The sequence below is a fragment of the Tachysurus vachellii genome, chromosome 2 (genome assembly GCF_030014155.1).
Source record: "Tachysurus vachellii isolate PV-2020 chromosome 2, HZAU_Pvac_v1, whole genome shotgun sequence".
In the NCBI taxonomy this organism is placed as follows: domain Eukaryota; kingdom Metazoa; phylum Chordata; class Actinopteri; order Siluriformes; family Bagridae; genus Tachysurus; species Tachysurus vachellii.
Genome location: NC_083461.1, coordinates 32,006,130 through 32,020,648, shown reverse-complemented (window position 1 = coordinate 32,020,648; position 14,519 = coordinate 32,006,130). Strand labels below are relative to the sequence as shown.

At 37.2% G+C, this 14,519-nt stretch overlaps 1 protein-coding gene across 1 annotated transcript; it reads right to left on the bottom strand.

The window, feature by feature from the left end:
* Positions 1–219: 219 nt before the first annotated feature.
* si:cabz01101003.1 (ubiquitin carboxyl-terminal hydrolase CYLD) lies at positions 220–12,811 on the bottom strand. The gene is made up of 16 exons (XM_060864292.1): positions 12,706–12,811; positions 12,247–12,445; positions 11,887–12,162; positions 11,413–11,802; positions 9,765–9,870; positions 9,117–9,610; positions 8,548–8,713; positions 6,516–6,657; positions 5,982–6,101; positions 5,366–5,457; positions 5,212–5,275; positions 4,896–5,115; positions 3,304–3,412; positions 2,941–3,059; positions 2,651–2,858; positions 220–980 (listed from the first exon to the last, which is right to left on the bottom strand). Exons 2-16 carry the CDS (start codon positions 12,424–12,426, stop codon positions 796–798), a joined length of 2,871 nt encoding a protein of 956 aa, XP_060720275.1. The 5' UTR covers positions 12,427–12,445; positions 12,706–12,811; the 3' UTR covers positions 220–795.
* Positions 12,812–14,519: the final 1,708 nt, after the last annotated feature.

The window sequence follows — 14,519 nt, the reverse complement described above, 5'->3', positions numbered from 1 at the left end:
AAAGATTGTTAGTATAATTGGAGTCATGTATTGTGTTCACATATTTTCTCTGGTTCAACCTAGAAATAAAGTGCATATATACATTATATATATATGTATATATGCACTATAAGGATCCCATGTGAGAAACTATCCTGTCCATATGAAATTACTGACTGTTTTAAATTGAATAATACTGCAGTCTTAATGAACTTGCCAAAGGACACAACACAATAAACATATTTGAAAAGGACATTTTATATCCATAGCATTTGTATTGTGTTACATACACCAGCACACTCCTTTCAACCATCGTACTAAAGACAACTCTTTTAATAGACACTTTTTAAGAGACGTCTTTTTGTCAGTTGCACTTGCCCACGTTTGGTAAAAAAAAAAATTCAGTGTGACTGCTAAACATGAGAAACTGAGTAACTGGGGAAAAAAATCTGAATGATTCAATATGAATGCTGACAGAAGCACAATAATAAAAAGACACCTGTCCCGATCAGGCAGATGTGTACAGCTGTAGTCTTACAAGGCAGTTACACAGGTTAGGATGAATTTAAACATATGCTGGCAGTAAAAAAGTTTTTGAGCCCAGACAGTGTCCGTCTCAACCGCGGGACAAATAGATATTGTATCTCAGACCTTTTTCATTTCAACCAGAAAGACTTTATGTAGTGTTCAAAATCCTTTGGCTGTCAGTCTGTTTTGTAGCTTTCTTCAATTTGCTACAATCAATTTGTCCTCTTCTGTTATGCCGCACACGCGTATGTGTTAGAAACGCTGTAAGCATGGTGGCGTGTTTATACTTCACTTATACAGGCTCAGTTCAGGACAGTGATAAAGACACATGTAGGCATCGCAGAGCAATCTTCGGACTGATTCTTTCATAGAGCTGGAGTCTAAACGACTGAGCTCTACCTCTGACAAGCTCAGGTAGCGTCCCACCTCTGGACACGCCCTCACCTGTGGAACGTTGAATCCGTTCTCCCCTCCTGTCAAAAACATATCAGGAAAGAAAAACAAACAAATCAGCCATTTAAAGAGATCTTAAATAATAGTCTGACAACGGCAGGGTTTAAGCGTCTACATCAGCTACCAAGAACTTAATCTATTATACAACGTTGCTGTTGAACTCTCAGTTCTGATTGGTCAGAAGGTGTTGATTACTGTAGGTTTCTACAGCAGCGGTAACTCTGACATTTAATAGTGAAACAGTTAATTCACAAGATTTCCACATAATCTATAAAGATGGATACGAACGCATTAATTCATAAATCTTTCATAAAAAAACAACATTTCAAAAACATTTATATTCTACTCCATAAGAAGACTTACAAATGACTCAATCAACTTTAAATCATATAATCTCCACGGATTACTGGATTTTTATACATGGATTATACTGCATAAATGATATGTGGGATGTAAATGCTAAATAACACAACGACAAGTCAGACAACCCAGAAACGGTAGTGTATCGTTTTTGGATGGAAACTTACCGATCATTGGACAAGACACCTGATACTCAAGATATACAGGTATGGAATCTTATGTGTAATGTGTAAAGTTCTCCATTTAAATATAAGAAAATAACAGAATTAATCCACAGTAATCCATTCCATCCATCCATTCCAACTTTTCCCTGCGGCAGACTGGTGAACTTCATGTATACCTTGAGTGACAGGTGCCTTAATGTGTTTTCTGATTTGTTAATGTGTTTTCTGATTTGTTAATGTGTTTCGTGCACCGATTCAGACAACCTGGAAGCGGTAGGTATAGTTTGTGAATGGAAACTTACCGATCATTGGACAAGACGACTGTCATTAAAGATATACAGGTGAATGAAATGTGTCTCGTCCGATGATGGTAGGTTTCCATTCACAAACTATACCAATTTGTTTTGGTATTTGTTAATGTGTTTTGGTATTTGTTAATGTGTTTTGGGATTTGTTAATTTGTTTTCGGATTTGTAAATTTGTTTTGCACTTCCCGGCCACCGTAGTATTGTCTTGTATAGTATAGTATTATTTATGTCTGTATTGTCTTGTATAGAGCTATTTATGTCTGAATTGTCTTGTATAGTATAGTGTTATTTATGTCTGTATTGTCTTTTATAGTATAGTGTTATTTATGTGTGTATTGTCTTGTATAGTATAGTGTTATTTATGTGTATTATCTTGTATAGTATAGTGTTATTTATGTCTGTATTGTCTTGTACAGTATAGTATAGTGTTATTTATGTCTGTATTGTTTTGTATAGTATAGTGTTATTTATGTCTGTATTGTCTTGTATAGTATAGTGTTATTTATGTCTGTATTGTCTTGTATAGTATAGTGTTATTTATGTCTGTATTGTCTTGTATAGTATAGTGTTATTTATGTCTGTATTATCTTGTATAGTATAGTGTTATTTATGTCTGTATTGTCTTGTATAGTATAGTGTTATTTATGTCTGTATTGTCTTGTATAGTATAGAGTTATTTATGTCTGTATTGTCTTGTATAGTATAGTGTTATTTATGTCTGTATTGTCTTGTACAGTATAGTGTTATTTATGTCTGTACTTTTGAGAGGCACAAACAGCTGGAATCAAATTCCTTGTGTGTGTCAACCAATAAACCTGATTCTGATAATGACACAAAATGACCGGTCTAATTTCTTACCCTCTCTATCAGCCATACTGTCGAAGAAGAGCCAGTCGGTAGGGAGCGGCCCGTGCTTGACGAAACTCACGTAGTGACTAGTCTCAATACACGTCACGGCGAAGAGAGATAATTGCTGACGAGCCCCATGAACCGGTCCCTCCCACGTGCCCTTGGGCATTCTGACCCTGACCGGCTTGTGTGTCTGGCGCTTCTTGTGGGCGTGGACCTGACGTGGAATAATGCAATTAACATGTAAACTGGACCAAAGCACAAATAGGAAATATGAGATTTTCCAGACGTATGCATACCTGCGCGTTGCAGGTGTTGCAATACTGTTTTAACTGGCCAGGTGTGATGTCCAGGTCCTCATAACACTGTGAACACTCCCAATGTGCCACCGACTGACATATACTACACTGTCGAAGAGCTAGAAGGGAGAAGAGAAGATTCAGTCGCACTTTCTGTAAACTTTCTGTTCTGTATTGGTCACAGTAATTTGTCTGCAACAATATTTGACAGAGCAATTTAAAACAGTACTAATAAAAAGAGTAGTAGTAGAAGCAATATATTACATCCTGTATAACAGAATAATGAATAGTTTTAATATGTAGGAATTTAAATAAATGAATGCAGTTCAATCTAATGAGAAATCACGGAAAACAAATTCTCACTCTCGTCCAGTAGGTCGGTGATGTCGAGTGTGAGCGAAGGCAGAATGGCATCAAACATTTTAAACTCTTTTCCAAAGCGTGGCATAAGCAGAAGTAGACAGGATGGAGCCTGATTATCAAAATAGAAATAATTTTAGTTTAATAATAACAGTCTTTAGATAATGCTTTTAATATGAATGATTTTATTATACATACGCTGCCAAAAAAAAGGTAATTTTAGCAAGTCAATATATCTTGAATCTGTCTAGACATATTTTACTATTTTTAAGATTTATTTAAATTTTCTTGCTCTACTGGCAGATTATTTTGCCAATTTTAAACATTCATTTCTAAAAAAAAGGAGCCAAAAGAAAGAAAATTTCAAGCTCAAAACTAATAAAATAGGAAATGCCTAGAAACAGGACTAATAATCTTAGATTTGGCTGATTGGCTTAAGAAATAGATCAATTTTGACCAGATTCAAGATATTATCACTTAATATATTACTTGATATTATCTAAATAATTTTGATGTACTTATTCAAGATGCAGAATCTTCGTAAAAACATGTAAACTAATGTAAATATATATGATATTTATAATATAATAAATATATTAATTTGATGTGAAGAACAATTTAAATGATGTAGATGTAGCAAATATCTGGATGTATGAACACAAGACAATTATATGCATATAATAAGCATCACAATATTTACACAGATATTTAAAAAAAATAAAAATAAAAAATAATAATAATAATTTTTTCCCCCCAGCAAACCATGAAGAATATAAAGACAGGGAAAAACATGTTGTGTACTTAAAAATAAAAGTACAAAATAAATAAATAAATAAATAAAATAAAGTTAGCAATGAACAAAATAAATAAAACAGCAGTTTCAACAAAGACCAATTTTAAAGGTCCACGATTCAATTCATTTGATCCATTTGATTCATTTCAAGTCTAGACGAAACTCCTTAAACTCATGATGTTGTATGCTATGAAATGACCAAAACCTAGACATTAGTCAATAGGTATTAAGCTCATATAGCATTATTGAATTATTCATCTGAAAAGCATCTTAGCTATAACTATTAAATGTATGTACTAAGAGACCATGGATATAAACGTCTAGAAACATTGAGCTGGGAGCGTAAAGGGATATAAAAGAGGTTTCAGTAAAGCTGCTGTAATCTGAGAAAGCCTTGACCCTTCTTTGTTAATAACGATTCTGTGCTAGATGGTGGAAATTTCTAAATAATCACACTGGAGGGGAAAAAAGTTCATAGAGCTGCTATTGTAGATTTTGCTGCCAGTCAGTCCATCTTTTTCCACAATCCTTCCTCAAGAAGATCTCCATAGTTAAATTCAGCAGATACGATATGTTTGCTGACCAACTGTTGGCCGGACATTCTGGTCGAATGTCAAAGATATTGCTTTGGTGTTGTTTAATGGTCAAATGCTTTTATGAATCGTCAGTGCACAACAAAATAACCTGCATACTGGGTATTATGTTAAAAACAAACAAAAAAAAGCCACAAAGTTCATTGTGATGGCTACACGTTCTGTAGAAATCAGACATGATTACGATCAGTCACAATAAATGCATTTACCTCTGTGAATTTAAGCCCAGAATGCATGAAAGAAGATTCCAGCAGTGTCTGCACGCTGGCAACCCTCATGAGTCCAACCGAGGGTGAAAACAGAGGGATTGGGGACAGGGAGGAAGAGAGAGAGGGCGAAAGTGGAGAACGAATAGGTGAAGATGGACAGGGAAGTGTTGGAGGGAAGAGTTGATAAATGTGGCATTCCTGTGGTTCCTGGATCATAGATCTAGATGAGAAAACAAGCACAAAGAAGCAATGAGATAAGTAAAAAAAACAACAACAAAAAAACCCCCCATAAATATACATCATAAAAGGGTTCTACCTAATCTTCAGAAGTGGTTCCACCCGAAGGAGCTGGAAAAGCTTGTTGAGGAATTCCTCAGGATCTGAAACACATATTCACACATATGCAAAGAAACCTGTTAGACTCGTCACAGGAAGTAAAAGCTGGCTATGTCTTTTGTGTTCAACTCTACCTTTCTCTTCATTAGTAAAGCCTGCGTCTGTCGTCTCGGCTTCCAGAAGCTTCCGCAGTGCCATGGTCTTACTGGCGCACACGTATCCAAACCTAAACGTGTATACGGCTTTATTTATACTACTACAGACCAAATATGTACTTGCAGACTTGACGTTACAGCAGTACAGTTTGCATGATTTATACATATTCGTCATAGACAGCTGTCACTTAACGTCATTACAGAATGATTCACATCTGCCATCGTCCTTAATATTAAAGTCAACAAGGACCACAATACCATATTGACTAAAACACACACACTCTCATATAAGCTAATCCTTAACCCATTTATTTCAGACTAGTATCCCTAGCAAGAGTGATTACTTCTCTGTCTAACTGCTGTGGTAAAATAACACCAAATCTATTTCATATAGGTAGAATGGAGGCAGATGACATAACAACCTGTACTAACGTTCCTCACACAAACTCTCACGTTAACGGTGCACAGATACGTCCCTGAAGGTAATATGACTTTCATACGAGGATAAATTAACGGATTCCACCCGCTTTTCCCCAGCAGTGTGAACTTCACCCAAAATATATCTCTATATATTTCTATGGCACAAAATGCAAACCTGCGTAAAGGATTGACAATTTCACAGCGCAGCAGTTCCTGAGCATCTTTGCTTCGGTGGCCATCTTCGTTGCAGGGCCAAAACAAAACCCAGTCGACTGAACTGCAGCATGCGAACAGACTAAAGGAAGCAGAGAGAGAAAGATTACTCACCTAACGTTACAAAAATTGCCCAATAAACAGCAAAAATCATCATACACACAAGAAAATATTGTATTTAATTGCTGCTCTGGTATAAATGCATAAAGAATTAATTGCTGTTCTTTGATCAGGGGGTCTTATTAACTTATTAATAATAATAAAAAAAAAGGATAAAGGCACCCATGCAAACATAAAATGCCTTTAACCAAAGCTATTCAAACTAAAATAAACATGGGTGACCAAATTACAAAGATTTTCTTTTGCCATATCCCAGCCTAACCTTCATAGTAACTCCTTAAACTAAACACATTTTGTGTAAATCAACCATAAAGCCACATTTGTTTTGTGACATAAGTACGGGATAGGTACTATTATTAATGTTTGGGAATCTCACCTGAAGAGTGACGCATCCAGGTAACAGGAGTTGAGATGGCCCTGAATGCCTTTCTTAAAGCCTTCATGCAGCTGCCGAGCCTCCGGACCCAACAATGGTGGCGTGTTCTCTTCCACGCGCTTACTGCCCCATTCTGCAAATGCTGAAATTCATATATGTACACAGAAAAATATCTGTGAAACTGTACAGAGCACAGTTGTGCTCAAAAGCTTGCATACCCTGAAAGAAATAGTTAAACATTGCCATTTATTTGGAAAATATGATAATTCAAAAGATTTTTTTTTCTTATTTAAGGATAGTGGAGGGGGCACGGTGGCTTAGTGGTTAGCACGTTTGCCTCACACCTCCAGGGTCGGGGTTCGATTCCCGCCTCCACCTTGTGTGTGTGGAGTTTGCATGCTCTCCCCGTGCCTCGGGTAATCCGGTTTCCTCCCCCGGTCCAAAGACATGCATGGTAGGTTGATTGGCATCTCTGGAAAATTGTCCCTAGTGTGTGATTGCGTGAGTGAATGAGAGTGTGTGTGTGTGCCCTGCGATGGGTTGGCACTCCGTCCAGGGTGTATCCTGCCTTGATGCCCAATGACGCCTGAGATAGGCACAGGCTCCCCGTGACCCGAGGTAGTTCGGATAAGCGGTAGAAGATGAATGAATGAATGAATGAATAAGGATAGTGGACACGTGAAGTCATTAATTATCACATAAAAGTTTGACTCCTTTTTAAAGCCTAATGATAACTGAAATCACCTAAACAACCTTGATCAAAAGTTTACATCTCCTTGAATGTTTCGCCACATTATAAACACACAGGTTGAGGTTTAAATGGTTAATAAAGAGAAGTTTCCACAAGTGTGACTCGTTGTAACTGTACTGTAATTAGTGTCTGTGCATACAGTAAATAGTCAGTGAGTTTCTCAGCTCATTTGGTGATGCACTGGATAAGACACCATGGGGAAGACAAAAGAACTGCCAATGGACAAAGATATAAAAGACTTGAAAATGCCAGTCAGTACTATTCAAACTCTGGAAAACAAGAGGTTCTGTTGATACTAAGCCATAGTCAAATAGACCAAGAACAATTTCACTCACTACTGCCAAAAGGGATGCAAAGAAAAACCGACAAACAACTTGGAGAGAAATACAGGCCGCTCTGGAAAAAAGTGACCTTATTGGTTCAAGGAGCACAATAAGGAGGTACTTGTTGTTAGGAGAAAGCCGTTACCATGCCCATGCCACAAAAAGGCCAGGCTTTAGCACACCAGTCATTTGAAGTGATGAAACAAAACTGAACTTGAATCTCTGTGTGAGCTCCAGTGGCACGGGGAAGTTCGTAAACGTTGATGGAAGACGAATGCAGCATGTTATCAGAAAATACTGATAATTTGCATTCTACAGCAAGAAATGTGCACATGGGGCGCTCTCGGATGTTTCAACATGACAATGATCCACAGCACAAGACAAGTTTGACCCTCCAATGGCTACAGCAGAACAAGGTGAAGGTTCTAAAGTGGTCCATCACATTCTCCTGACCTCAATATCACTGAGCCACTTTGGGGAGATCTTAAACATGCAGTTTGTGAAACCGAAGGCATTTTGGCAAGAAGAATAAGCAGCTATACCACTTGATGGAATTAAGGTCCTCATGCACAGTTATTACAAAAGACTGCATACTGTACAATCACTGATTGAACAAGGATTATTTCCTTATTTATGTTTTGTTTGATTGTGTTATGCATTCTGTTATGCCTTACATATTAACTTGAGTCTTATAAGAAATAAAATACATTTGTTTTGCCTTCTCACTCCTTTCTTTAAAAAAAAAAAGGGTACACATTTTGCATTTTTTGAGCACAACTCCTATTGTTTTACACAATAAGTCTAGGTAATCTAGGTAAAAGCATTTACAGAAGAGTGGATGCTATTATAATAGCAAAGGGAAACTAAATTTGTAATGGGATGTAATGGTCATGTTCATAAACTTTTAACAGTCTATTATACCAAACACATTCCAGTCATGAGTCATCAGAACGCTCACCAATTGAGTTACAGCGCTCCACCTGATTGATTGGCGCCTCTGGGACAGGAAATCTGGAATCCCGTCTACAGTTACGCAGTTTGATAAACAGCCCCTTGTTAGGGGGGCAACGGAAATGGCGCTCTCCAAGATAGTTGCCATCCGTGGCAGCAGTTAACTCCTGGTCCTGTGTAATAAAAAAAAAAACAGGGCCCAAAAATGTAATTTATGGTTTAACTTTGCCTGTGAATCAATTAGGGGTGGGAAAATATCATGGAATAGAGTAATAAAAAAAACTTATAGCACTAACATTATGCATAGTAGCATAGATGCAATAATGCCACAAACTAAAACAAAAAAAAAAAGTACTAAAAAAAGTATTGTTCGTGTATCTTTAAAAATATTGTAGCAGTTTCTCTAATCAATTTATTATTGTCCCGAAGCTTTAATTTAGTTTTATATATATATATATATTTCATGTTACATTTATTTTTGCAAAAAAAGTTCTGTTAAAATCACAGATAAAGAAAAACCTAATAAAAAAACAAACAAACAAAAAAAAAACAACAACATTTAATCCAAAATCATACCAGTTCGATGCCAGCCACCGGTTCTATAATTCCACTGATGAATCCGATCCACCTAATGACTCCAAAAAGTGGAGGGTCATTCACCTCGACCATCGACCCAACCTCCAACCACGATTTAGCCTCTTCTTTCTCTGAAATCAGTGGAGATGGTGGATTGTGAAATCCATTTGAAGTATTTAACTGGTCAGTGGAGGGAGAAATGGGCAGGGGTTGTGGCTTAATAGGTGGAACAGGAGGTGGTTTGAGAGCAGCAGGCTTAATGATTGAGACAGGAGGAGGTTTTAAAGCAACTTTTAAAGCTGCTGATGAAGTTGGAGGTTGTAGAGCGGATTTAGCCATGGCTAGCATGGAAGGTTCTATCTGCAGTCTAGGGTTGTTGCTGGAGTTTGCAGGTGCTGCAGTCTGTGGAAGGTGTCGGCTATGAGTGGGCGAAGAAGGCTGATGGGAGTTTTTGGAGGAAGGAAGTGGAGGGATTTCTGGAGCTGATCTTGTTTCTAAAAAAAAAAAATAAAATAAAAAAAAAAATGGAGGGAAAGTAAAAACATTACTGGTGCTGAATTTGAAAGTTTCTGTTATTTCAAGGTTTACACGTGGCTCCACTCACTGAAACTCACTACTTTGGAGTGTTCTGTTTGAACTCGTTATTACCTGCAGTTACTTTGGAGAGGGGAAGAAGGACACCATATTCAGAAGAAGGAATGGAGCACAGCTTGTAGTTTTTAACATAACCATTCCAGTTTCCGACTGGACTATCCTGAAGACACACACACACACACACACCAAAACAACACTTGTTGAATTACATTAGAATGGTCAGAAAGTGTTGAAGTTTCTATTGTTGCAGCTCTGACAGTAATGCTGACTGTAATTTAAATCATAGGTTATAATATTATTTTAATGCACTTGTTCGAATATGTTATCATTTGTTTTGTAACTATTTATACAGGGTCTTGGACATTTCTCACATAATCCATGTACAATAATAAACTTATTTGCTCAGTACACCAGTGGACATTCCAAAGTGTTGGACTGGCTATGCTTGATGGTTGTGCAATGCCTCAGACTGTATGTAGATTTCTGTAAACTTCACAGGCAACACTTTTAATCAGTTTTCGCACATCTAGGTGTAAATATCAGGAAAAAAAAATTTGAAAATCAGATTTATCTGCTGATTTATGTGTCAATCTATGTAGATTTCAGATTGACTGTTTGCATCTTATTATTATTACTATCTAACACATTATTAAGTGGCAGAGAGTGTATAACCTTTAATCTATTCCTTTAAATGTTTACTAATCATATAGCCATAAGAAAGAAAAAGAAGTACAACCTCCCTCAATTCTCGTTTTATTTATCTGGGCCTTAATGAGAACTGTGTGGTCCTTAGTAACTTCCATAAGCAAATAAATAACCTCAGGTGGCAACAACAACAAACCAGATTTCAGTATGTGGTCATATTTTTTCCAAAATTCAAACCTTCATTCAGAAATTAGGTGGGTTAAAAAATAAGTATACTGTAGGAACACATAGCACGAACGATATTTGACTCCATTCTTCTTTACAGCATTGTTTTCAGTTCATTGACGTTTGAGGGCATTCACTGTTTGCTTAAGATCCTGCCACAGCATGAGATCTGGACCTTAGTTCATATATAGTTTTACTGGTGTTCTTGGCATCATTTCATCTGTCAATCGATGACAAAGTTTTCCAGGGTTGTTGATTGCAAAATAAGCCCAAATCGTCACCCATCAACCACCAAGGCTGACAGCTGGTCTGGGGTGTTGGTGTTGATATACCATGTTTGATTTTCTCCATAGTGCTGTACATGATATCCACCTTGGTCTCAACAGTACAAAGGAAATTGCTAATGAGTTTTTGTGGTTTGTTCAGATGCAATTTTGCAAACCTGACTGATGAGCAACAACTCTTGAGGTCATGGCTGAGTGCTCCAGAACAGGAAAGAGCCAAAAACACTGCTTTCACAGTGGTAGTCACACTTCTTGTTCATTAACTAACCTTGTGCTTTATACTTGTGGAACTAGAAAGAGTGTACATATTTTTTCCCACTTGGTTTCAAAATGTTGGTTTACTTTTCAGAAAAATTACATGTTGAAATCCGTTGTGCATTTTTGTGATCATCTCAGAGATTGTTTGTTTTTACACAAGTTGTTTAGAACCACACAAGGAGGTTAAATGTTAGACAATTATTTTAAATATACTTTTTTCTATTGACATTATTATAATATGTGCGTAAATGTATTCAATTATTCAATAATTATACTCAGCTTTCACACACCAGCAAAACTCCCACATACACTCCTCCTGATGTACGTCCAGGAAGCTGGCCGCAGTACTGCACCATGCCCCAGTGATGCACCTTGTCTTGGGTGAAACACACCCTTTGCCCCACTTGCAGCAGCGGTAAGCAAGTATTAGCTGGCACGGATTCTGCAGTACGAGCTAAAACACTAACAGGATTTGGGACATGACTTGAACTCTGGTTGTTTTGATTTGGTCTGTTTATTTCAGTTTGTTGAGGGTCATTATCCCCCAAACTGCTGCCACGGTTGGATCGATGTGTTACAATATCGCTGGCTGACACAAAAAGGGCACACTGCTCAGGGCACGTGAAAAGCTGGTGGCCTTTGTAGCTTCCATTACTGTTGCCCCGGCCTGCTGCCGATCCCTGGGGGAGAGAGAAAGGATGTCAAGTATGTAAAAAAAAATTCTAAATTCATCCTCCATTTGCAGGAATATTCGAGATGTTTACCTTTAGTTGGACCCCAAAATACACTGCGCCACTTCCTCGCATTAAGGGACCGCGATAACGGAGTTCAGCATCAGCCAGGTCTGCTGACTGGCCACACCGTACTAGCACAGGAGAACCCAAAGGCAAACCGGATAACCTGGCAAGCCGGTGAGGTTTAGAGAGCAGTTTGAAACGCAAATCAAGCTCAGTAATAGGCTCCAGCAAACCAGCCTGATCTGCAGATATTTCAGTTAACAAGTGCTTATCAAGCTTCACCATACTGCCATTGTCTATAACCTGTAAAGAGGGAAAACATGTCAGCTCATTCAAGTTGTTGCTTCTGAGAAAGTTAATAAGTGAGGAATATCTAGCATCCCTTACCTTCACCCATAAAAAGTCCCCTCTTATTCCACGTTCCCCACCACCCTCCTGCTCCAGGCACAGGTTCCCCCTCTGAAGCCGAATGGTACCATCCAGGTGGTCTAGAACTTTGTGGTCGGACGTCAGTATGTACATCTTAGGGGGGCGTCGCCTCCTGTTTTGTTGCGTGACCCCCGACATGGTAAACGCGAGAAACTCACTATACATAAACGACAAGGAAAAATAAAGCGTTGTATAAAAAAAAACATGTGAATTATTTTACACACAAAGCTAACGTTAAACTTTTTTTATCCGCACGAGCGCACGCTATTCATTTAGCAACCTGGCTAACTTTTTAGACGTTTAGAAACACAGAGGAAAAACAAAACATTTCATAAAGTAGCGACCGTGTCAGACTAACACAAGTCAAGCAATCCTACGAGCAACAACATTTTCACAACAGTTCACAAAGTAGCTTACCAACATCGCCGTGAATTAAACTTTAGAACTTCAGCACAGGAGAAAACAGGAAACGAAATGATTGACAACTAAATACACCAATCAACGACGAGGTAAGTTGTTTTTTCATCCAATCAGAAAGAAGATAGGCAAGAGGGAAATAATTGGTTTTGAGGGAAATTCCATTATTGCAAAATTGTTACTTCGGAAATAAAAAAGTATAAATAAATACATCCGTTGAACAAGGTGCTGTTTTTGTTTAAAAAAAAAAAAAAATCCTGGTCCATTTATTTATTTATTTATTTTTATTTTTTTAAATTATTATATATTTTTTATTTATCTAATTTTGTTTTCAATTTTTTTATTATTATAATTTGTAATGTAAAAAAAAAAAAATCAGCATTACTTAGTTAATTATAAAGGTTATTGGTGACTGGGTGGGTTTAAATATTATGCCAATTATTTATGACAGTTAGTATTGAGATCAATATTTATAAATATTCATACAACATTCTGTCTATTTCATACATTGGATTTCTATTGAACATTTTCTTTGCATAAATTTAATACCAATTATACAGTTACCGCATTTACTCCTGAGCCAAAGTGTCATTTTGTCTGCACCAAAAGGTAAGAAATTTCCAATCAGAGTAGCTGTATAAAAGAAAATAACAGAAAAACGAAGCCGTTTAATACGACCGAGGTAGCAGTGTATACCAAATAGTTTTTCTATGATCTATGACTAACATGAGCAAATCCTTGGAAAATGTAGTTGGGAATACACTTTGGATATTACACCAGCTGATCTCAGAACACACACACGCACGCGTGCACACACACATACACACTTACACACACACAGAGGTTTGAACCGAGGATTTTGGTGCTGTGAGGTGGCAATAGTTCCTACAGTGGTATTGTATCCCCACCAGCTAGCTTCACTGTGACCTTCAGGCTTTTTTTTGGTCTTATTTCCAGGCTTTACCTGAGCTGAACAATTCTGATTGATTTGCAGAAAATCTGTTAAACAAGTAATTGTGTGCACATCCCACCTTCTGGCAGGTGCAGGACAAAAGAAACTGCTAAAGTGAAAAAAATGTAATGTCCGCAACACTGTTTTATAACTCCCATATTTATTAAATTATTAAAAAGCAACGTTTCTACTGGGTCTTCAGTCAAATGGATACTATCCGATACTAATAATATGGTCTCCAATATTGAACTCCATTCCTAATCTAACAATTGAAAGAACGAGCATCCAATATGAGCCTAAATGTATGATCTCTGAGGACTTATTTAAGTTCTGCAGCTTATCTTGAAGTAGATAAAGGAGTTGTACATGTAGGATTAAAGAAGAGTTCCAGTTCCTGACTTTAACAACCCAAGCATGTGCCTTAGGCAGCATCAGATTGTTGTTCTATATAGGCATTCTCTAAATTGTCTGTTGTTCTGTTTGTCTGTATGAACACCACTTATTGGTTGCTGCCTGTTGCCGTAGCTTACCATTTCCTCTGCATGTGTCATGGAATGTTTTTCCCTTACTAAACTAAAACTTAAAAATGTAAGTAATGTTAAAAAGGCTGTGTCAATACTACATTTTTATAATAATACAACACAATTTGTCTGGTTTGGATTTACATATTTAAATACGTTATAGATATTGTAAGAAAAAACCCCAGAGTTGGAAGGTGTAGACTCCATTAGCATTATCCATGACAATGTCATGACAGATATCTATTTGTTTGATTTTATTTTTATAATTCTATTCAAAACAATGTCATATAATCCCTATTACATGGAACTGCTTGCTCAAAATGAATCATAAGCCTCTGAAG